Raw genomic sequence first — 25,175 nt, 5'->3', positions numbered from 1 at the left:
AATTTTTAATTATAAATGAACTTTCTTTTAAGATTTTAGAGTTCAGGTTGGTGAGTTTCAACTTTATCTAGATTCTACATATTTGCACTATGACGACCGGCAAATGAAGGAACTCACCAGCTTTCGCCAGAATTTGCAAATCTTCCGACAAGATTAGTAGATTGCTCTTTCTCGTTGATTTCCAGATCGATCCGATCCCAACAACGTGACCCACCAGGTTCTATCTCTCCATCTTTGTTATATGTCGCTGTGGTTGTGGTGTTGATACTTGCGGATGGGTTTTCTTTAGTTTATCGTATTTATTTTGCTATAATTGCTTGCTAATTTGTAGTATAATTTATCGTATTTCATTTTTTCTAATTGATCGCTGGATTGCTTGCTGATATATATAATTGTTCAATCGTATTCACTTTTGTTAATTGCTTGCTGTTTTTTATTAATTTTATTGTATTCACTCTTGCTAGTTGCTTGCTGATTTTTGTTATTGTTTATTGATTGCTGGATCTTGTTAGTTCTTGGGCTGCGTCAATGTCTAATTTCTTGCTTGCCTGCCTACTTGTATTGTCTTGTTGATTCCTGCCGGTAGTCCCTCGTTGCGTATATTGCTTCCTTGATTTTAGTTTCTTCTGCTTTAGTGGCTTTGGTTTGCAAAGATAGACTAGTGTCATGTTCTCGGTCGGGGGCGTCGGTGCGGGTAAGGGGCAGTAAGTGGGTTCAGGGAGCATCTAGGCTGAGATTAGGGTCGTGGAACATTGGGTCGCTGACGGGGAAATCGATAGAGCTAGCAAAGATCTTTAGGAAGAGGAAGATTAGAATAGCTTGTGTCTAGGAAACCAAGTGGGTAGGAACTAAGGCTCGGGATGTCGAGGGGTTTAAGTTGTGGTACTCCAGAGAGGCAAGGAATAGATATAGAGTAGGCATTTTTGTTGACAGGGATCTTAGGGAGCAAGTGGTGGAGGTTAGAAGGGTTAATGATAAGATTATATCGATTAATTTAGTTGTGGGAGGGATTATGTTGAACATTTAGCGCTTACGCACCACAAGAGTGCTTGGATGAGAAGGTAAAGAAGCATTTTTGGGAGGATTTGGATGAGGTTGTGAGAGTATTCCACCCATTGAGAAGCTATGGCGGGGATTTCAATGGCCAGATCGGGACTTCCTCTAAGGGCTATGACGATGTGCAGGGAGTTTTTGGTTTTGGAGATCGAAATGAAGGAGGAGTCGCACTTTTGAATTTCGCTGGGGCTTTTGAATTGTGGTAGTGAATTCGAGTTTACCGAAGAAGGAGAATCACTTGGTTATCTTTCGTAGCGTGGTGGCCAGGATAGAGGCCTTTGCAAGGACTGCAAGGTTATTCCAGGCGAGAATCTTACAACTCAACATGCTCTTTGTATATGGATTTGGAGATTAAGTTGAAAAGGAAGAAGAGGACTAGGTAGGACCGGCCAAGGATCATATGTGGTAACTTGACATCTGAGAGAGTTCAGGTTATCGGGGAGAAGTTGGTGGCAATGGGGGCCTAGGGGAGCAGTGGGGATGCGACCAGTGTGTGGGATAGGATCGCTAGTTGCATAAGTGAGCGGCTAGAGAGGTGTTGGGGATTTCGAAGGGTAACTCTGGCGGTCACCGAGGAGATTGGTGGTGGAATGGTGAAGTCCAATGAAAGGCAGAGGTAAAAAAGGTGGCTTATGTGAAGTTGGTGGAGAGCAAGGATAATGAGGAGGCGGGGACAACGATAGAAGCTTATAAAGCAGCGACGAATGAGGTGAAGTTTGTGGTTACAGCGGCAAAACCGGCAGCTTTTGAATGCTGTATGAGGAACTAGAGGACAAAGGGAGAGAGGATACTTGCTGATAAAATGAGAGGGAAGTACAGTGCGGAAACTTACTCACACATGTTAGTATAATGCCCATGAAATGCATTAAGCGCCTTTGTAAGAAGTACATTGACATGTCTCTGGGGTAACCACTGCCTTATCTTCTTATAAATTCTGCATTGCCAACCCTTTGTCTGCAGGATACAATCCGGCGAAGAATGACTTTCTATTTGAAAAGGCATGTTGTTTGTTGGCTTTTCTTTTTCAGTTTTCTGTTTATGCCTTTGTTCACCTCTTTCAACCAATAAAAGTTTTGAATGTCTCCCCCCTCCTATCCAATTCCATGTCTTGCTTTGTCAAATTTTAGAATCTTTTTCACGGGATGGCTTGAGATTTTCATTATCACACATTGAAATACCTCTTAGTATCTTGATGATACTGTTTGATTTTCTTTTCCAGTTCCTACGGAACTATGTCTTTGGTAAGCATAAGAAGCTAGTTGTGACATCATATACCTCCTATTTTTAATTTATATTCCTTTACTAAGCTCTATACATTGTCTAGCACTAACCACGAAAATTTGTACAGATATTCTCATGCAACTTTCTAGAGGAAAATCTGCTCTAGTTTTTTGCTCAACCAGACAAGGGGCACAAGAGGCAGCACAACAGTTCTCTCAAACAGCAATGACCTTTGGCCATTCAAATCCTTTCATCAATAGCAGAGAGCAATATGAAGGGTTGAGGGAAACTTCACTATCATGTAGTGACAAACAAATACAGTCTTATATTCTTTATGGTGGCATGTGCTACCTCCCTTCCTTTCATTTCATTTTTCCCTTCTGGTGGGAGGTAGAATATGTAGGTGTATTGAGTGTAGGCTCTGCAGATTATTGAATTATGAAGTTGGTTTTCACAATGGCGGTCTTTCCATGAACGACTGCAACCACACTGAAGGCCTCTTTCTGAATGGTGATTTTTGAGTGGTATTCTCTACAAATACTCTTGCCCATGGAATTGATGTATCAACACGTATCCTTTTTGATCGGATCAACTCAGTACTTGTATGTCCACCAGAAATTATCTAATTTGTTCATGAGTTGGATGCCATCTTTGTACTAATATCATGTTCTTTCCAGCAATAAGGAAAAAAGGATTTTCATGGTATATGACAGACTAACCATCCTGCAGGCATGCTACTCATCCCTGCGGGTTCCTCTGCAAAGTCATTTGTGCTCTACTATACAAAAGTGTACTCTAGTCTAGTACTCAGAATGATGATTTTATCCATACATGGAAAACTGCGAGTTTAAAGTTAAATCATTCTTAGTTCCAAGTAAGAGCTATATGTTTTCATACTGTTGCAGATGTCTGGAAGAGCAGGGAGACCACCGTTTGATGACACGGGAACGGTCATAATCATGACCAGAAAAGAAACTGTGAGTCTTCTACTATGGTACAGATAAGGTTTTATGCAATATGAAAATTCGACTTAGAAAGAGTAATTTACGTTTTCTTCTCTTCTTTCCCCACGGTCAGTAGCTAATCTGCTGTACTTCAGCGTGATCATTACTGCTAATTTTCCTATCTGAACTCTTCTTTTTCACATACTTGGTTCACTTGTACGAGCATTTATTAAGTGGATGCAAATTGGTGTTGTCACAGTATGTAATTATTCATCTTGTTAGTTAGTGATACTTTTCAATCTTGGGTTTATGCAAATAAGTTGACGTGATTTCTTTCTCTTTAGATAGCTTCCATGTGTAACAGAGAACCTAACAGCAGAGTTGTTCAACTGACCGTGTCAGATATAACAGGAGCAATTGAATGTATGAAATACTCATATTTGTCTACTACAACAACATACCCACTGAAAATCTCACAAGTGGGGTTTAGGGAGGGTAGAGTGTAAGCAAACCTTACCCCTACCTCATATTTGTATGTTAGAATAAAAAAAAAGGTATATCATCGTGAGCTGACTAATCGCGTACATGATCTATCTGCAATTTCTGTAAAATTTTAGCCCTAACAATTTTTAGTCAATATAGAATCCAGAGAAATATGCAGTAAGGAAAGGGCTAACTGGCGACTGTTTAGTGAGGCATATGCAAGGTGATTAGTGACACTAGTAAGAAATTCTTTCAAGTTCATTTAGCTATCTGTGCTCACTTAAAAGTTAAAATAAGTTATCCAGATATTTGCGTTCAGAAAGTAAATGAGTTGTGAAGGTATCAATTGATTTAGACAGATGAAGATGGTTTCCTCTAAAAGCCACTTGGTATGGAGATTTGAGAATGCAGTAATAGCATCATGCATATGGTGGACAGTGTGGAGAGAGAAATGGAAGATGTTTTGAAGATAGTTCCAAATCTATACGGCTTTGTATATAGGATATAGATCAAATTGTAGATTTAATAGGTTGTTTGTAAGTTTTGGTTCTCTTTTTGGAGTTGACCAGCATAACCTTAATGCTGAGGAATACAACTTTACCAGTTTTTTTAAAAAAATATTTGAGAATGCAGTTGAGTCTAACATCCATGTTGGAAATCTATATTTCTGCCTCCTGTATAATGTATATGCAAAACCTGGAAAGTTGATGACGAAATATCATCTGAAATTCGACAGACCGAAGCCCATCATGCAAGCCTCTGGAAACTGTAGCATAGATGGTGCACTTCAAATTATTTGCCGTGCTGAGAAACTTGCCTATGACTTCTCATACTCCACAAATTAAAACGTTTGAGTAATTACAACAGTTGCTATATCACTTGCCTGTAAAAATGAAGGGATACGACTGTGGCTCAATGTGAAGAAGCCCTGAATGACAAACATTGACAATGACAACCGACTTTACTTTCACATCCTTGGGGACAAAGGGAAAAGAAAAAAGCGGGGTTCAAACCTGATAAGAGAAGATATTTGTTTTGGAAAATGACTGCCTAATGGGGGACCCTTTAGTCCATGATTTATCCCTTAGCCAGGTTTTGTCAAGTAGACTGTCCGTGAAGTCTCTTTTACGATTCAAGTGTGTTTCAGAGTCTTGGAAGTCTTTAATCTGTGACCCTAGCTTTAAGAAAAAGCATCTCAATCATGCCAAAAATGACAAATTGCTTATTGAACGGGCTGCCAAGGATCGTAATATTTTCTTCTATTGTCCGTCTTTGTTGACGACAACAACGTCACATCTAATCGTTAGGGATGTACAAGAATCGGTGTGTGACCCGCAATGTGTGGCAGGGCATTACCATATCTATGGTAGTTGTAATGGTTTGTTTTTAATTGGGATTAAGCTGATAAATTTGCTGTGGAATCCTTCTACAAGAGAATCAATATTACTACCATCACATTGGGATGAGTTTTTTCATGGTTTCATTTATGGATTGGGATATGACCCAATTAGTGATGACTATATAGTCGTTAGGATTCCTGAAGGTAATGTAGATGCACTCACCGAAATTCTCGCACTAAAAGCTGGTTCATGAAGAAAAATTAATAATGGTTACTATGGTCTTGCTTCCGATAATATGGATTATCTGACAGTAGTAAACGAAAAAATTCATTGGTTTACTTATTCATGGGGTAATAAGGTTTTCTCTGATTTCATTTGATATTTCAAATGAGGTGTATGGAGAATTATCATTGTCGAAGGAAATGCCTTTGAGACATGGCACAATCGAGCAAGGCGTCACAATGTTAGGTGGAATGCTTAGTGTAAATTTTGTCTGCGTTGAGGAGAATACTACTATTTTTGATTTGTGGGTAATGAAAGAATATGGTATGGAAGAATCTTGGACTAAATTATTTACGATGAGAGATAGCAGGGATCGTTATGATGTGTTACCAATCATTCCGAAATATATATTTGCAAGTATTGTTCAATTCTGCTACAAGAGATGTGCTTAGAACATTCAAAGAATCAGATAGAAGCAGCAATCTAATAGGGCCTCTAACTACTCATGAAGATAGCACCAGGTGGGATGGATATGTTTACACAGAGACTTTGATCTCTCCAAAGGATTATGTTATTGCTTGGTACTAGTGTTTGGATTATTCTCTAAATTATTCATTAAATTTTTATTATTGGTATGATTTAGAAACAAAAAATGTTAAAATCTGTCCATACAGTCTGTGACTTTTTCTATCAATAGTTTATTTTAATAGAGCATGATATTTTGAACAAGATTTCTCTGATTATAATTTTTGCTTAGAATACTCCATGAGAGTTGAGATATCTTCTATAAATACTAGATGCTAGAGACTCTGCCAATACAGCCCATTAATAATTTTATTTTTATGCAATTAGAAGAATTTGTCAACATCTTTTATGATGTTTTTTTCTTTTTTAAAATTATGTGCGAAAGATAGAAGTTTTTATGGTAAAGGCTCAACAACTTGCGTTATATTTATTTAAAAACTTATAAGGTGATTGATAAGGATAGTTCTGAGATATTATAAACAATTTATCATTTAAATTAATTTGGTTACAAAAACAGGCGAACGTAGTATCTTAAACTATAAGAAAATGTCAGAATTACGAAATCAAATATGAGAAGAGATCTCTCAAATTTATCTCATATTTAAAAGAGTACATGTTAGAATTCATATTGATTGAAGGTGTTTTTTTATATTTTAAAAAAATATGCAATAATTCAACTTGTTTCTAGTCATAATTAATTTAAAATCAAAGGAATTTGTTATCCCATACAAAATGTGAAGGGTGTATTATCACATTCAAAATGTTTAGTTGGCTTTTTTAATTCTAAATTTTGTTTGAGCAATTTAAAGAGAAAAGCACCAAGTTTAATAACCTTACTGATACAAACTAAAATTAATTAACTTTGCTAGATAATTCTTTAAACCTTTTGAGATATTTACTCATTAAAAGAGTGTGACACATTAGATAGGAAGTCAAAATATATCTTCCTTTATATACAAGTGCAGAACCTTCACTTTCCACTAGAAATGAATGTCCCAAAATACAGCATTCCACAAAAACAAACTATCAATCACTGCCAACACTCTAATTAACTGTCCTGCTCCTATAAAATCGACAGAAAACCATAAACATGAGAAAACTTGCTGCACTTGACAAGGCCAGAAACCAGTAATAGTTGTCTAGCCGGGCTTTGGTCATGTCATCAGCGAACCAGTTCTGCTTTTCTCCTATTGAATTTGTCACATGTTCGATCACTGTTATAAGGAATGAGCTGAAGAAACTACCACAACCAAATACACTAGTATAAAGAGCTATGCCTAAAGTTCTCATATTTATTGGAACCTCAGAATAAAAGAACTCTTGCATACCAACAACTGTGAATATATCTGAAATTCCCAATAGAATGTATTGAGGCAGCAACCAAAATATGCTCATTGGCAAAGCTTCTGAAGTTGAAGTACCGATATTTCTGGCAATATCTAGTCTTTTTCTTTCGGTAAGAGCAGCAATTATCATTGCTATCACTGAAAGGAACATTCCTATTCCCATTCTCTGCATCACAGTAATACCTTTCTCATTACGTGTCAAAACACGAATGAAGGGGATAAAGAACGTGTCGTAAAGAGGCATGAGCAGGATTATAGATATTGTGATTGAACTCTGAAGTGCAGCTGGTGGAATTCGGAAGTTGCTTCCAATGTTTCTTGTCATTGTCATACCTTGTTTAGTGAAAAATGTTGCAGGTTGTTGAAAAATCACTGCAAACATCAGAAGCATAGTCCATACCGGAAGTAGAGGTAGTACTACTTTTAGAATTTCAACTATCCCATTCTCTGTCTTTTTATCACCGCCTTCCGTGCTGCCTGAATCTTGTTGGCAGAGTGGTGCATCTTCAAGTCTATGAACAAAAAGAAACAAGGCATAATGAGCATTACTTGGCTATATGTTATAGCAATTTAGTAATCATCTTTACTAGGTTACTGATATGTTAGAAGTTGAGTTGATTGTATGAAAACATGTTAAATTGTCAATACGTAGAATTTAAACTTGTTTGCAAAAGCTTTAAAGAAATACTTACTCGATCTCAACAACTTTTGACTTGTTCGATTCAGGCACAGCAATCTCACCACAGGTCAATCTTGAGGTAGCCGCTCTAATAGCTTTAACTATATGGCCTCCCAAAGACTTGATATGAATAATTTCGCCATCATTGTTGTGTGTATAAAAGCGGTTGCCAAATCTGAATACTACAATCGATACTATCATGGCAATCGCGGGAATGGCGAAACCTAATCCCCATCCTAACGTGTCCTGTATGTACGACATGATGGACACTCCAAGTAGGCTGCCACAACATATACCAAAATACCACCAGTGGAAAAATGTACTCTTTTTCTTGGAGCTCTGGTCATTCTTTGTACAGGGCAATTCTTCTTCGTCATCCAATTGGTCCGCTGCAAAAGCTTGTAAGGACGGGTTGTAACCCGCTTGGCCTAGTGAAATTAAATGCAGAGACCACGATAACGATGAAGAGAAACCCGATTTGTCCACGGAAGTCCATGGCCATTGTAATGCCAATGATGTCAAAGCTAAAAGACCCTGATTATTTGATTGTCAAAAAGAGTCATCGTCATTCACTATATCTCCCTTTTCAATGAAACAATAATATTAATCTGCTATTCATATTAACCATTCGATTGAAACTTCTTTATTATTTGTTAATGTTATATGTATTTCCTTTTCATTTAGAAGACAAATTAACTATTCCAAAACAAACAACTGTTTGTAAAAGTGGCAAATCTTTATGCACTAAGGCAGACATAATAAATGGGCGACAAAAGAAGTGACACCTGAATCAGCAATAACGTAAGTTAAATGAGTAAACAATGAAATAAAGCTGTAATACATACTTAAAATAGAATTTGTTAACGATGCATTAATTACGTGCAACATTTCGGCTATAAATGTAATATTATTGCGCTCTAATGATGAAAAAAAGGTGGGTGATGACTCAGGCTACACGTCTACGGTCCACCGTGGCTGTTGCTAATGATTTCCGTGTAGATAATCCATCAACTCAACACTAGTCACACCCAAATATGCAACAATAAACAGAAATTTTTTTCCTTCCCCGATAGTGGCAAAAAATTAGATAATAATTTTATTTTGATTAAAAAATTTAAATCTAGTTTGTCTTTTTCAATTTGATATAAACACTTCTTCTCTAATAAAATGAATATTTGGGGATTACAGTTCCGGAATTATCTTCCTATATCTTCTATGTAATAAAAATACGAAGATTTTATATTATGTACATTGATTCTAACTAATAGTACTCGTAACCAAACACGAAATAACTGTAATGACAAATTTATTTTTCAAAACTCCACGGACTTGCGAAACAAAAACTGAAAATTATAATAAGCAAATTCGAAGAAAATGTAAAGAGTGTCAAATTTACTATTCAAACTTGTAACTTAAGCACTACATTTTGCAGATATACTGTACTAGAAACCTCTTTAATGTCAGAACTCACAAGGATTCAACAATTTGTATTCATGAATACAAAAGTTTTTCCTTTCAACTCTATTCAAACAACATTATTTTCTAAAGGAGGAGATTCAATTGAATCACTTCTGACGTACTTTAATCATAAGTAAAAGGGAGTCCGGTGCATTAAAGCTCCCGCTATTCACAGAGTCCGGGGCCCGACGGTCTATTGTACATAGCCTACCTACTTTAATCATAAGTATCTTTTACAAAAATGTAGAATAAGGCTGAATTCAATATAAACCTCGCGAGAACTTAGTGCATCAGCCTGTCCTTTGTAATCATAGGTATAGAAAGTTAAAGAGACTAAGTGAAAGGAAACTTACAGCAAAATATAGAGAAGAAGAAGCCAATACAGTGGTGTAGCGGTCCAAATAAGTATCAGCTAGTGGAGCAACAAGCAGTGGCAACATAGACGTAATACCACACCAATTGTTAACCATCTTTGCCGCTGCTGAATTGCTCATTTTGGCCACATCTGTTAGATATGTCACTAAATTTGATGCCACCCCTTTGAATGAAAACCTCTCCATTCCCGCTATTACTGCCAAATTAAAACCACAATACACACGTCCCATGTAAAAAAAATTAACTTCAAACATAAACAATAATAACATACTTAGTGTAATCCTACGTACACAACAATAAAATAAAATTGACAATAACTACACCTTATTTCTAAACAAATTAATATTAACTATATGAATCTTGATTGCCTTCGTTTAAGTTCAACTCATATCATTATTGTATCAAAAGAGAAAATTATTGAATTAAAACTAGATAGGAATGAAAGGGGGTGGGGGGTAGTTACCTATGAGGAGAATACATGGTTTGTTGAGATATCCCCGACTCTGTCCTCCAGCCATGAGAAATTTAGTTGAAAAGGAGAAATTGGAGAAGATATAAACGAGGCTAATTAATTATATATTGTTGTTGCTGCTTTCATCTGGTCTAACTATTTCAGTCACTACACAAACAAATTAAACACAGTTGTTAATATAGTGCCGTTCTCGAAAAATCTTCTAATATTTGTATTGGCTAAGCTGGCTCCATCCCAACAGGCCAATTATTAAAAACATTACATATATAATGATTTTTAAAGTAGAAAAAAGAAGTCTCGTCTTTTTCAATAAGTAAGATAACTTTTATATTGAGACGTATAATGGAACACTAGACAATCACAAAAAGTACTCAAGAGATCAATGATCTAGCATTAGGAAAGAAATGTTTCTAAATTATTTCTTACTTTAGTCTTGGCAGACAATCTTGTCGCACCCTATATCGATAAACAGCTTCTAATAAATATTCGAGATGCATGTAAATTAACTCAATATCATCACGATGAAAAAAGATAAAAAAAACTCAAGTCTTAGTAACTAGAAATTAGTCTGTACCTATATTGATTTTAGATATTAAAAATAAATATTTGTGATTTAGCGCTTGAAATGCATAAAAATTAACTCAAATTATGATTTACAAACAAGTTCCTTTTATCATAGAAATGACAAATTTCTTTATTTTTAACGAGAAAACTAAGGCTCGAACCACTCTAGATTCAAAATCATTTTTGATAAAAAGTGGTTTATCTCTGAATAAAACTTCCTAATATAAATTCGGACTAATTTGACCATAAAACGAATATCAAGCAACTGGATGAAAAAAACAAAAAGGAACAACTTTTCTAAAAGATTTAAAAATGGAACACTAGACAATCACTAAATTTTTCCTTTAGGGAAATTAAAGTAGTTGATAATTAATTTGATTTTAAGCATAAAAAAGGCATGCATTATTAATTATACAGCATTCCACGTTTTCAGTTGGTAGTGTCGTCACGTCGATTTAATCTTTATATGTCTTCATGCTAAAAAGCTCTTAACATTTCTGACTCCAAAAATGTATGTTAGTTTCATTCATGATGTATTGATATTGCTTTATAATGCTTGCTGTTGCTTGACATATGGCAGTTGCAACCACTTGGGTTACCTCACAACCTGCCCTGTATTACCTTCGGAAATATATATTTTACTACCCTTCTCAATTGGATAAGCACAGAAAATCATAACAGTGTCATTTACAAAAATTGGGAAAGCCCACTGCAATAATCAATTCTTAATAACCAATAAATATGGGTAGAGCTAGAAGTTCGAATACAGGTTTGGACATTTGGTTAAATTAGTAATTTTTGTTCAATTAATGTTTAAAAATTTTAATATATATATAAATATTAAGTTATTTTTATGTTCAGGATCTATTGAAAATAATCTTTTTATTTTTTTAAAATAAGAGTAATGCGTGTACAATATTCTTCACAGAGCTCACTTATGAGATTACATTGGGTATATATTATTGTAAGTATAAATACTAAATTTAGAACCAGTATTAAATTCTGGATGAGCCTTGTTAGAATCAAGCGTTTACCATTATGCCAAAAAATATAGCTGATAACAAAGAGACAACTTTATTTCTTAACTAAGCCCACCACGCAAGTGTCATGTTCGATCATGATTCCGATCCGAGTCATCCTAGCCCCTCGTGGGCCTTGCCATAGGCAGGATGTTGGCATTATCCAACAATTCCCCTCCCAACACCTGCCTCATGCAGCATGTTGCTCTTGGGAATTGAGCCTATGGCTTTGGCTCTGATACCATTTGTTTGGATCAAGCACTTACCGTTGTGCCAAAAACTATGGCTGATAGAAAAGATTGTCGGGTGAGTCACATATTGCGTATTTACCTCTTTTGAATTTTTGAAATTGGATTTAGACTTTATCGACTTATTTTATATCATGATTCATGCGTTAAAAATCAGTGAGGTTTACTCTTCCTTTTCGATGCCCGTGGAACTACTAGAAGAAGAAGCTGAGCTACAAGAAAAATTCCCGCCGCTACCATAGTAGCAGCATGTATAAGAGCCAAAATAGGAGTAGTCCCCTCCATGGCATCAGGTAACCATACATGAAGGGGGAATTGGGCGGATTTAGCAACTGCACCAGCAAATAAGAGGCACAATTTTATCTTTTAACTAAGTCTACCACGCAAACATCATTTGCAATCATGACTCCGACCCAAACCACCCAGCCCCTGGTAAGCCTTGTCTGGCATTGCCCAATAAGTCTCCACCTATGAACACCAAAAATGACTGCTACAAGCTTTGAGTTTAACGGAATTTGGCGTTTTGTTTACAATATAGATTATGGTTTAATCCTAACAACAATTCTTTTTCGTGTTCTTTTTCCTAAATTTAAAATTAATAAAAGCTTCTCTTTTGAGAAAACGTTTCAAAAGAAACTTGGCGATCTGCACAGAGAATTTTCCCTTAAAATCAACAAACTTTGCGGGAAGGACTCGTTTCTCTTTTGACATAAGCGTTAAGCATTGAACTTAATATCACTTTTTTTTTATGACAGTTGTGTCTCAGTAATTCTTCAAGAAGACGAGATTAATCCGGATCAAAAGAAAGCTTCTTATCGAAGTCAAAGTTAGTCGATCATTCAATAGGGAACGAACGAGATACGAATCTTTCCAAATGAGTTGGTGTTTGATGGTGAGAGAGAAATCCTTGAACGCACTGTTTTACTCAAATGGGTGAAGGACGTCCTTCTCATTGGCGGTGTGATGCAAAAGGCGCAAAAGGGCCGCTATAACTATCCAAGAAGACACTCGAAACTGGAAGGATAAACAAACTCAGCCGGTGAACTGCCTTCAGAGCAGCATGCGAGTAAGGGAGTTATTTCCTAAATAAAAATATATATATATAATAGTGGATCTTTAGAATATGCTTAGCCCTCTTACATACATAAGACTGCAACTCAGACACACCTGATTCAGATAAACTAGGCTCAAATCAATTTATGTGTATCTCAATTAATTTTCTTACATACATGCTACTTAAACTCTCATGACTTCCCCCCAATTAAGTTGACATTATTAGGTGCGTTGAACGTAATACCAGTACGCTTGCACTTACTGCAAATGCCATTGGGTACTTACACTATAGTGGAAAACTTTCACCTAGGTTTGATTACGTTATACTAACTTTCCTTAACGATTTGATATATTAAGCTTTATTTATCTATTTTAATGGTTTACTATAATTGTTTTAAGCTATTTATCTTTAATAAAAAGTAATTTCAATCTTACCATTTTTTTTTAACATTTTTTACACTCTCTTAATTAACTAGTAATTAAATTCCATTAGAATAAAAAGGGGTAAATATTAACTGGCTTACATAAGAATCCTTGAGATAGATCATAGATCTAGAATAGGGTCCCGGTTAATTACTGAGGCCGGTTATTTTTTCAATTTTCAGTAACTATGTCAATGTATGCTGGCAATATGCAGGGAAATGTACACAGTACACTACCAATTTTAAGGACTGGCCTCTTTCTTTTTTTGTGTGTGTAATTTTAATAAAATATTCATGAGTTTACTTAATGTAACTAAATTTAGAGGTAGATTCAGAATTTTGATTTTATAAGTTTTGGATTCTAGAAAAGCCATCTTAATGACTTTTTGATAAATTATTTATACACATTAAATTATTTTTTTAACATAAAATGTGATTTTTCTTGACTAAAAACACTGAATTCTTGTGAAAAATCTAAAGCCTAAAGTTAACTTAAGCTAAGGTCAGCTAATGAATTCTTGTAAGATCATTCATTATGCTCCATTCAGATACATTTGCAATAGTTGTAATTAAGAATTAATGAGCCCAATAATAGTATTCCAGGTCACTCCAAATTTTCAATCCACATATATCATCAGTTAATCTTATGTGATGCAAGATACTTTTTGGAACAAAAGAAGAGAGTGTTGACATAAAGTCGCTACAATGACAACATATATAGAAACTAAAGGAAAAGATGCTCATCTCCAATTCAAGAAAACAGCAAATGAGTTACAAATCTTTTATTTTGCATGATCATCAGGACAATAATGTTAGTGTTGGATGATCAAGTAAATTGCTCCGATTGGTAATGAGGTGATGGTGGTTTAGTGATATGGAATTCACTTCAATTCCCCTCTCCTTTTGACTCCACTACTTTTTTCCTAATTTGGGTCTTTGCGTTGTGCTTGGAAAATCCCTTAAGCTAAATAACTTTTAAGACCAAACATTCTCTTTTTTTTTTTAATGATTGTGTTTTTGCTATTCGAGTTAGCTTTCGCGTATCTCGACTAATTTCACAAGATACATGTCACCTCTTACCAGCAACACGTACCAGATAAATCTGTTTGTCCACCAAGGTGGAAGAATCACCTAGTGTTTTTTGTCTTCATTGAAATTTTAACTTAAGATTTCATGATTCTCAACCATTTTATTGACCAATAGGTCACATCGTGGCCGAAGAAGATCAAATAGTTTAATCTTCCAAATATTCGTTACTACCCAATCAGTTGAAGCCTAACAACGTCTATTCATCGGAATTCTCACGTCAATGCCCATATATATATGCGCCATTTCTATAAAGCAACAGCTTTATTGCAATAGATAATTTGATAAGAGTTGCAACTTTTTTATTATGTGTAAGTGCATCTCCCTATCTTTATATCAAACATACTGCTCTTAAAAAGTTGTATCATAATAGAGGTGCTTTGGGAAAAAATGAAGCATGGTCCAAAATCAGAGTAATAATGAAACATCAAATTGAACATCGTACTTTTCCTAAAGAGATGTGGATATAAAGCAGAGGCACCAAAATAAGAAGTTGAAATTAATGGGCAGTACGTAGAATACAATTGGTTTTATTGACAATCAAACAATCTATTAATTTATCTTTATTTACTGCTTTGCGTTAGAATATTAATTTACGTGGCACATTTTTTTTTGGGTGAAAATCATTTTTACCCTCTAACTTTATTTTTAAAATCAAACTCTTCCCTCAACTTTGAACAATTATCGAACTCCCCCTTTATTCTAATTAAATTTTTAAAACGCCTATTATACCCTATCATTATAAAAAATTTTACTTCTTTGGAAATTATGATATTTTTATTTTTTAATTTAATGTAACAATTTTTTCATAAAAGCATAAACATTATTTTTTGGATAAAAAAGTGAAAAATACTAATTAAGTATATAAGTTAATGATGTTCTATAATGAAGTAAATTAGCATAATGAGAAAATTAATTTTATTATTAATAATAAAAACGCTAATATTTATTTATACAAGTTAAAATAGCATAGAATAATAAATATACAAATATATTTCAAGATAGAAAATACGAATAATTAATTTAATTAAGGACAATTTTTTAAAGATTGTATTATTTATATTTTAAATTATTTTAGATTATAATTTATGTAATACTTCATCAATGTCAATCAAAACTTGTTTATTTATATAGAAGAGAATACCCACGGCCATTTATATTACTTGACTCTCATTCTAAAAATAGTTGTTTTAATTTACTTGTTCAATTTATGAAATTTAAGAAATTTTTAATAGCTTTTTATTTCTACTCTTAGTATTAAATAAATGAAGGGGAGACTTGGAGTAAGGGGTAAAGTTGTTGTCATGTGACCAGGAGGTCACGGGTTCAAGCCTTGGAAACTGCCTCTGGCAGAAATGCAAGGTAAGGTTGCGTACAATAGACCTTGTGGTCAGGCCCTTCTCCGAATTCCGCACATAACGGGAGTTTTAGTGCACCGGGCTGCCTTTTTTAGTATTAAATAAATGCATAAAGTAGTAATAGTTAAATTTAAGATTTCAAAATATTATTAATAATGTTAGTTTAGTAAAATACACCTCTAATTAATTTTTTTAAGGAGCGTCATACATATCAAGAAGAGTCAAGTAATATGAAACGCATGGAGTAAAATAGTGGAGAAAAGAGAAAATATATGTATACATACATATACACACACTTAATACATATTATATTGAAATAACGGTCATACGAATAATATTAAATTTTGTGATAAATTCTTTAAAATATTATTCTACTTATAATGTTAAAAAAATTTAAAGAAAAAGTTACAAATATCTATGTTAAAAAGTAAATTATATATAATATAAAGAGATATTAAATAGATGTGATATAACAAGTGTAAAATGGACAATGCATGAGATAAAAAGGGGAGTTTGATTATTGTTCAAAGTTGAGAGGGAGGGGAGTTTGATTTTAAAAACAAAGTTGTGGGGCTTTTTTACTACGTCTCAAAAAAATGTCATCTTTTCATAATTAAATATAATTTAACTTAATAATGAGATGATGTTTAAAATTTGTTTTACAAGAACACATACCCAATGCAATCTTATAAGTGGGGTACGGATATGGTAGAGTGTACGTGGATCTCACTCCTATCTTTGAAGGTAAAGAGATTGTTTCCGATAGATCCACAACTCAAAGAAAAGCATATCAAAATAGTACAATAATCGAAGTACAAGAGATAGTAAACAATTATAAAAATTCTAAGGATAAAAAACTACAACAGAAATACTACGACTACTAATAAGGAAGAATAAGCAATGCGACGCTCTACTACCTACTAACTTTCTACCATAATTCGTGTCCTTCACATCTTTCTATCTAAATCATGTCTCCAATAAACTACAACTGTGTCATATTATAGTTAATCACTTCTCTCCAATGCATGCTTTATTTTAGCCGATAAACTTTTAAAAGTATTTTTGTTTCTTAATTGTATTTCAAGCCAAAGGAGTATTTGCTAATATGGTGAGCGTGAGCGGGGTCAATTGATTTTCTGGTACATTTTCGTTTATTTTTAAGAGTTTTATGTCAATTCTCAAAAGAGATCTTCATTAATTTATTTTAAAAAAAAAACAAATTGCCAAATATTATCTTGAACCATTTACTCTCTGATGGCAATTAGGTACTAAATAATTTGCACTCGCAAATGAATAAGGAACTACACGGATATTATTTTTAAAAAAATTACTACTAATCGAACAAGCACATAGTGTTTTTGAAAAGTTCGAGCAATAGTCACGCTAAAAGTTGTAAATTTGCATTGTTTAATAGCAATGACTTTAGCAAAAGGAAAAATTAAGGTCATGCCCCATAAAAGCAAAATAATTACAAATAAATATCTCTTTATAATTCATATCCCTTTTGAGATTTGCGAGTAAGATATCAGTACCAATATACTGACATGGTATCATTGAGGCTGTTTCAGTCCTTAATGATACCACCACAGTATATGTATATACTATCATGGTATCATTGATGTCTACTTCAATCCTTCAGCTACATCTCCATGAAAATCATCATATACTAGCATGGTATCATTAAGGATCGTTTCATACAAATATTGAATGATACCATCATAGTATATACATACGGTGTTGGTATCAAGGTTTTCCTAAGTCATTTCGATATTACATGAATGATACTACCACAGTATATTCGTATATTATAATAATATCGAAAATCCTTAATGATATACTTTTAAAATCCTCAATGATACCATAACAATATATTGATACCTTATAAGAAATAAAAATAAACAATTAAGAGAAAACTATTAAAATCACAATCTTATTTATTATATTAATTAGTAAATATATTCTTTGTAATACTCCATCGATATGTTGATACCATATCGATATCATATACAACTGAGTTTAATCCTCTGTGATACTCCATCGATATATGATACTCTATCAGTATCATGTAGGGTGGACGATAACGTCAGCATAACGTCAGCGAGCGAATTTAAAAATAATTAAAAAGGATACAAAGATAATTAATTTGGTGGAAGGGGTATATAAAGAAATTATTTAGGAAAAGGATATGAAGTGGTAAATGATTTGTTTAAAGGATTCATTAGTTTTCCCATGGAAAGTACAATCACCCGAAAGTTCTAAATTAAGTAACGCATACGCACCTGCTTTACTCTAAACTTTAATCACGCTAAGAAGGCGGGCGGGGATGCGATGCGATGCGCCAATTAGATGCTCGTCTCCGGGAATGCTCTGATCGGTAAATTACATGATGTTTATGAATCTACAATTAAAATGAGAATGAAAGAACAGAGATTTTATCACAATTATTTCCTCTTAAGAATTGAACGAAGTAGAGTTTCAGCCGTTACCATTTAGTTGTTCCCTTTTTTGCATATGCAATCCTCGTGGGAATTGCTAAGCTGTGAGATCATATTCAGAGAAGAATGTGCAATTAAACCAGGCTAAGCTTGAGATTGAAAAGGGAAAAAAAAAAAGAAGAGGCATTGGTATTGGGATTGGGATTGGGATCGACTTACGTAAAATATTCTGTTAGCGCTTTTTAAGGGATTCTAATTTGGAACTGTTCAAACTCTTATGATTCCCAAAAATTGCAAAACTGCTCACTTTTATAAAAGGCAATTACTAGTAGATGTTAATACTTGTAAAAACTTTCATTACGAGAACAGACTAAATTGAATTGAACTACTTTGACAGATTCATATGAGGAGCAAAACACGGCCATATACCCAAAAATAGTAGACGTAGATGAATCTATAATGACGACATCAACTTAATTCCTTAAAAATAATGATATGCAACAATTTTAACATCCAGCTTATTACGGTACTCTTGCGGCTTGTTTGATTAGGAAACAAATTATTCCAAATTAATTATCCTGAAACTGATTATTCCATCCTCATTTACACTTTTACCCCTGTTTTGTGTTGGTCATTCACATCATAATGTACCAACAAAAATTAAAAATCAACTCAGGACAAAAATTAAAAATCAACTTATTTGAAGGGCAAACCATGCAATTAAATGAAATTTGATGAGCACTTACATCATAAGTTTGATGTCTTTATGTTTGAGCCCTTCTGCTGCATATTCGGGTGAATCGGAATATTAGCGCATCAAGTTTATGAAAAGCAAGACGTAATGAGAAACACAACATTTTCCATCCCAGCTACAGCAAGTTACTTTCTGAGGAAATATTTTTTCAAAAAGACTCATCATTTGCACACAATCTGTCGAGCAGTGTCATCTATAGCTTAATAACAAAAACATGTACTATATTCTAATAATAACCTTAACTTCTACCCTATAAAATTACGCAAGCATTCTAATCCCGCCTACTTGAACATCTTCTTGGAAGAGAACCATGTGCAATGCAGTTCTTCATATAAGATGAGATAACACCAGCACTTTCAGTACCATAAGGTTCTTCTCTGAATGTTTTCTGAAGTAGCTGTTACAGCAGGAACAATTCCCAAGCCCTCAAGCCTCAACTAACAATGTCAAAAACCCTCTAGGCAAACCGCAACTGTGAGAATTTCTACCTTCATCTCTCCAAAATACAGTAGATGTTAAAGTTGCGGTGTGGAAAAATAGTTGCAGTGGTGGTGCTTAAACTAGCACACCCTAATTCAGCTTCAGTTGGGAAAAAGATATACAAGGGCTCTCTCTACCTTCACTAGTGGGGCCTTAGTTCCAACTTGTAAGCCTGTATCTCCATGGGTGAAATGAGAACATGCCCATCATGAGCTCCATCTCCAAAATGGTCGCTATAGCCAAGTATCTCTATGTCATCATGCAAAAGATTTAAAGAAGTAGCCTTTGCATTCAACACAGCCAGATTCTTGAACATGTAAAACAGATTAACGGGCACATCAGCTACACTTGAACATTCTGACCTGCCCTTTCTACAGTAAGAAGAATCCCAGTGTCGTCTCTGAAAGACTATGGCAAACCTAGGCTCTTCAAGTTGTTGTTGGGTATACTTGAGAGGACGAGGAACCTTGAAGTTGACAATATGCAAGTCACATGGTAAAGAAGCTGCCAGGGGAGAAAAGGATCTAGGGGGTGGCTGTACAGAGATTTCCTCAGATTTCTTGGCAATGAATACATGAAGAGGATAGTTTAGGTGGGCACCAACCAAATGCGATAGAAGAGACGGATTTAGAGGATGAGGACCTGTAGTTTGGTTTGCAGCTGCTGTAACATTAGACTCCACAAGGATATGGAAAACAACATTCATTGCATGGTTATCCATCACTCCTTGGCCTAGACCACGTCCATCATCCCTTACCAATCTCCTGTCAAGCATTATTTCTAACCATCCATCCTTGAGACTTGCAACACCCAAAGACTGCCTAGTGTGGACAGAGAAGCGGTGTCCATGTGGTCCTTGCATGAATGCAAGAGAAGGTATTGGATAATAGTTGCCCTGTGTAGGGATCTTATCATACGTTTCTCTACGGCTCATCTGGAATCCATTTAGATCAGAATAGAAAATCCTTTTGTTTTCAATATCAGTCTTGTACCTAACTATCAATTCCCTGTCATTGAGTTCATGACCAAGAAGCTCAACATGATACTCCTTCTCAATAATGTGTTCCTGTATGGTATTGTGACCGTTATATATACGGGTGCTATGGGAAATTGGAGATTTGTCCCATGCTGTCATTGGGTAAGAATAGACCTCCTGTACCAAATGGCCCTCCGAGATAACCATAATCCCACCAGCTTGTATGATTGGCTCAGCCTCACCTTCCGGTTTGAACAGGTAGGCTCCACCTGTGCTAGAGTACATACCAATTTCTTCATCAATAGCATTTTGTCTACCATCACTATGACTTACTTTCTTCAACAAGCCAAACTTGGTACTAAAAGTGAGTGTCAGATGTTCATTCTGGATTACTGCTTCACTGCTGTCCAACTTTGAGCAAGTGTATGATGCTGGGCAGGAGAAATTTCCAGCAGACACTAATATTCTAAGTTGTGCAGGTATTGCCTTCTCACATCCAGCAAATCCGTTAGCAACATAATACGTTTGCAGTCCCATGGCAGGTACTGAAGCTTTCCAGTACACACGATGTCTTCCAGATAAAGTTCTTTTCTTATCATGTGACAACTCTGGAGATATCTGGCTTTTAATACATGTCCAGTTTGAGTCCAAGATAGTTACATCCGGCCTCTCAACAGTGACCATGACAACTTCATTTCTTGTCTGCTCTGATGGATTGAAAAGGACCACCGTCTGAACAGTTCCTTCACGAGCGCTGATGGCTTTAAACACTGGTTGGGCATCATATTTAGATCTCGACTGTGCTGGTTCAAACTGAGAAGGAGGTTGGTCATTTTTCTCATGGCGCATCCCTAGTAACACCTCAATAGCCTTAGACATAAAAATTTGAAGGTCTTGCACAGCCAAGTGCATCCGTGTTCCATAGTCCTGCACCACATGGTCCTTGGCAGTACCAGTGACCCCATCATGATGCTGAAAAAGCGCCAAGTTCCTTCTCGCTGCGGTCAATTTGTAGGAAAATCCAGTAGGCAATTTTTCACACTGTAATCTCTGGCAGTATCCTAATAGGAAAGCCATCAACATTTCAGCACTGCGAAGGTTATGCTCCAAAACACGATCAACTGCCTTGAAGAAAGGCCTGGAGACATAATAGCCGCTCCAGTAATCCTGTTGCCTGTCAGCATAAGTGAAGAAATCACCTGACAGAGAAGGGAACCCCCCAATCTCACCAGATCCAATCTCATGTGGACGAGAATAGTTTACTCTGTCAGCCTCATCACGTAGCACTCGGAAATAATCATCTAAAGTACCAAAATTAGCCTCTGCATTCAAGCCAGGGTTGGAATTGATATAATCAAACAACATTTGGTAATTCCTAAACTGAGCTTCTGCTTCATCAACACTGACATATCGGAAATCATCACCTAGGGGAACAAGAAGTGTATTTGTTCGATATAGTGTTGATTTCTTTCTATACTGATCCAATAGTTTAAGTGCTCTTTCCTTCACATTTTCCTGGGTGGTCTCCTCAGGATGCTCTCCCCAAGGACAGCGTTCATAAGGAAACCCATACATGCGAGCAAAGTCAAACTGACAACAAATTGCAGGCTCAGGTCCACAAGTATGTGGAATATCATATGAATAAAATGGCATCATATGAACAAAAATATCAGTTCTTTCTTCAGCATCCCAGCTCTGTCGCCACACATATTCCAAATTCTGGTTTAAAGCCAGTTCCTTCTTCAACTCATAATGAGTTCTCTGTATTAGCATGTTCTCGAAACCCATACGCCGCAAAAGATATGCCATAGTTGGTGAATAACCGAAGGGATCAATGGACCAAGAATTTTTAGGAATTACACCTATAGTCTCATTCAACCACATATTTCCTTCTGTAATCTGAGCATAAATGCAAAAATCGAGATCTAGATTAGTGAATACATAATGGAATGAGAAGTAAATGAATATGACACCAAATATCAATTGAGAAGGAAACAGAATAAGCACCAAAACATGCAAAACAAGGAAGGTGGAAAGACCACTTCATCTACAATTCAATAGAAAAGTTAATCCGAATCCAGTTAGATTGGCAAATAAATTAGCAACATTCAAGCAACTAACTAGAGTCAAACAACAAATCTTTTCTTGATTGTTAGTCAAACGACATAAAACCTACAAATACGAAACTGAAACTGTCATGATGCGACCATATACCAAACGAATTAAGTTGCCTATAATAATTGATACCCCATAGGTTAATAATCTCAAATAGTGAAATAGATTTAACAAGTTTCCATGCATGAGAAATTCCAGTTACAGCCAATGATTAATGATTCTAGGAAATTTCCTATAACATATTTATTAGAGGAAAAGATTGGATGAATTTTAAAGGTTTAAGCTGCGACTCTTTCGTGTATAAGAGGTATCTTTTTTGAAAAAAGTAAAATATATGAATTTTACACTGGGTATGTTGCTGTTGTTTTTGTTGTTGTTGTTGTATGTAAAGTAAAACAGACCAGTTCATATGCAATTGTAGCCTCTATGAGAGTTCGATATCTCATTAATTTTCTCAAAATGAACTACTATCGATCACAGAGTCTAAAATATAGCATGCTCACACTATTCCCTTCAGTAAAAGAAAGTAATAATTACATGTCAAGTATTCCAGCAATTAAGCATCCACACCACAACAATATTGAGAAAAATTCTAGCATTATATTTAGAGTGACAAGATCACCATAGCACTTCCCTAAATTAAAGAAATATCACTCTCGATTTCATATACTTGTTCTAATCTGTTGTAAATTACAAATCATAAGCCAGAAGAACTTAGATATACTACAACCAAAGGGAGAAAATAATCTCTATTTTTTCATTTATAGATACAATTCATACTACATGGTATTGCAAATATGCATAGATACTAAGGCAATGAACATTAAACGGAAAGCTTCTTGTTTACCTGTTCAATAATTGCAAAGTAATGTGAATTAGCCTGCAGAAAAAAGAAAAATTGAAAGGCCGTAAGTCAACAATTATGACATAAAATTGCCAAAGCTCCATTTATTCAGAACAAATTTGAATCCTTCAAAAGCAATTACAACTATCCAAATATCTGTATTTGAACAAATTTTTCTAATAATTATGGCATTTCCTTTTAAATATTTTATCCAATTTATGCACCGAAAAAGCTATTTGGGACTTCAATTATAGGAAGAATCATGACTCGCTCATAATAAGCTGTCAAATTAAAACACTCCAGACTTGTTATTTAATCTGCATATTCTATTGTTTCAACGCTGTATAACATTCATGGAGGTTTACCTCATCATTCATCACCCAACCACCTCCAACAATTTCTAGCTGTCCATTCCTCACTAGATTGGTAAATGCCTCTTTCTTTTCATTGGATGCATCCCTCCACCATCTCTCCAGATAGGACATCTCTTCCCATATAAATTTCCTCCGGGAATCCTAAAAGGAACGGAATTCAACAACCAAAAAGTTATTCAGAAATTTAACATCCACAATAAGAAAAGACAACAACTACCACTACTAATATACCTCACTGTTATATTAATTTAATTACTCATACTGCATCATTTATCCCAGTTTCATTCCAATAACCAATAAAGGGGTTCTCGAAAACTAGTATTGTCTAAGCTCATACATCAGCTCAATTAAAACGATCAAATCAAACTAAAAAACGTGGTTCAACCTAAACGATCTAAAACCATCACATGATGAACCTTAACACTAAACTTGACACTGAAATTACCTTCGGAAGCGTTTCAACAAGGGTATCTAGGATGTGCTTGGACTGCCTATCATAATACTCCTCAACCGTAAGCTTCCAACCAGGATCATTATGTGAATGTGGGACAACAAATATTTTCAACTTCTCCGAATCCCATTCGTTGCCTTTGTAGTTCACGTTCCAACCCTGCTTCCAAGCGCCACCATCTTCATCCAGAAACTGAATCTTATCGTACAAGCCCTTTGTGGTAATATCAACAACCGCACCTGAAACGGCGTCGCTTCCAGGAGATTTGAGGTAACTGGGCTTTCTGAGTCGATGGAATCGGGTTCGGGCAGCCCGGAAATGGGATGAGAGAAGGGGTTTAGGGACTCCGTAGCTGTAGACGATGAGAAGGAAGATGAAGAGTGAGAAAGAGAGGCCTATGGTGAAGAAATTTGAGAGAAAGAAGTCTCTGAGGGCGGTACGTCTGCGGGATTTACGAGGTTGTCGGGAAGATGATTTGCTGGTGGGGAGGAGTGAATGGGCCCACCCAGCTCCGCCGCGGCGGGAGGAGAAGGCCATGTGAAAGGGCGGTGATGAGCGGTGGAGGACTCAGATCTGCTGAAATTGGGTGATCGGAACTATATCTGAAGTACTGAGTCAAGTGTGATGAGAAGGAAGACTTGCGCTGCTTTTTCCCTAAAGTTGGTAAAACTTTGATTTTTCTCAATTGACAATGATTACGAGCGATGCTCTGGTTGGTTGATTGTTATTGTATTATTAGTTTAATAAATATAAGGTTTGTTTTAAATGGTTATTCAAATTTTACTTAAAACTTATTGTTTCTAATAATAAAAAGTCTCATTTTATATAATGATTGATTTATAACTCATATATTTTTAATTAAGATTAAGAGGCCT

At 35.3% G+C, this 25,175-nt stretch overlaps 2 protein-coding genes and 1 pseudogene across 3 annotated transcripts; 1 reads left to right on the top strand and 2 right to left on the bottom strand.

The window, feature by feature from the left end:
- The first annotated feature begins 223 nt into the window (after positions 1-223).
- Positions 224-5,842, top strand: LOC129872948 (F-box/kelch-repeat protein At3g23880-like; annotated as a pseudogene).
- Positions 5,843-6,664: 822 nt separating this feature from the next.
- On the bottom strand, positions 6,665-18,523 carry LOC129874255 (protein NRT1/ PTR FAMILY 5.8). Of its 2 annotated transcripts, XM_055949517.1 has the most exons (6): positions 18,358-18,523; positions 18,151-18,269; positions 10,113-10,268; positions 9,628-9,845; positions 7,830-8,350; positions 6,665-7,649 (listed from the first exon to the last, which is right to left on the bottom strand). In XM_055949517.1, the coding sequence occupies exons 3-6, from the start codon at positions 10,165-10,167 to the stop codon at positions 6,836-6,838; spliced, it is 1,608 nt and encodes a 535-aa protein (XP_055805492.1). In that variant the 5' UTR covers positions 10,168-10,268; positions 18,151-18,269; positions 18,358-18,523; the 3' UTR covers positions 6,665-6,835. The 2 variants fall into 2 exon arrangements, with proteins under 2 accessions (XP_055805492.1, XP_055805491.1); XM_055949516.1 differs by lacking the exons at positions 18,151-18,269; positions 18,358-18,523 and having other exon boundaries at positions 10,113-10,379.
- Positions 18,524-19,185: 662 nt separating this feature from the next.
- On the bottom strand, positions 19,186-25,004 carry LOC129872278 (alpha-mannosidase 2). Its single transcript, XM_055947202.1, has 4 exons — positions 24,295-25,004; positions 23,841-23,990; positions 23,479-23,511; positions 19,186-22,415 (listed from the first exon to the last, which is right to left on the bottom strand). Exons 1-4 carry the CDS (start codon positions 24,835-24,837, stop codon positions 19,683-19,685), a joined length of 3,459 nt encoding a protein of 1,152 aa, XP_055803177.1. The 5' UTR covers positions 24,838-25,004; the 3' UTR covers positions 19,186-19,682.
- Between the last annotated feature and the right edge of the window lie 171 nt (positions 25,005-25,175).

The sequence above is a fragment of the Solanum dulcamara genome, chromosome 11 (assembly GCF_947179165.1).
Source record: "Solanum dulcamara chromosome 11, daSolDulc1.2, whole genome shotgun sequence".
Lineage (NCBI taxonomy): Eukaryota > Viridiplantae > Streptophyta > Magnoliopsida > Solanales > Solanaceae > Solanum > Solanum dulcamara.
This window is presented reverse-complemented; position numbering and strand designations above follow the sequence as displayed.

Bases quoted from the DNA above. Each gene is read 5' to 3' on its own strand.
- LOC129874255 (XM_055949517.1), bottom strand. From the start codon at position 10,167: ATGGCTGGAGGACAGAGTCGGGGATATCTCAACAAACCATGTATTCTC. The intron at 8,351-9,627 runs GTAAGTTTCCTT...TCAAATAATCAG, and splicing joins CTTCTTCTCTATATTTTGCT to GGTCTTTTAGCTTTGACATC. The intron at 7,650-7,829 runs GTAAGTATTTCT...TTTTGTTCATAG, and splicing joins TCAAAAGTTGTTGAGATCGA to ACTTGAAGATGCACCACTCT.
- LOC129872278 (XM_055947202.1), bottom strand. From the start codon at position 24,837: ATGGCCTTCTCCTCCCGCCGCGGCGGAGCTGGGTGGGCCCATTCACTC. The intron at 23,991-24,294 runs GTAATTTCAGTG...CGTTCCTTTTAG, and splicing joins TTGTTGAAACGCTTCCGAAG to GATTCCCGGAGGAAATTTAT. The intron at 23,512-23,840 runs GTAAACCTCCAT...TTTTTTCTGCAG, and splicing joins GTTGGGTGATGAATGATGAG to GCTAATTCACATTACTTTGC.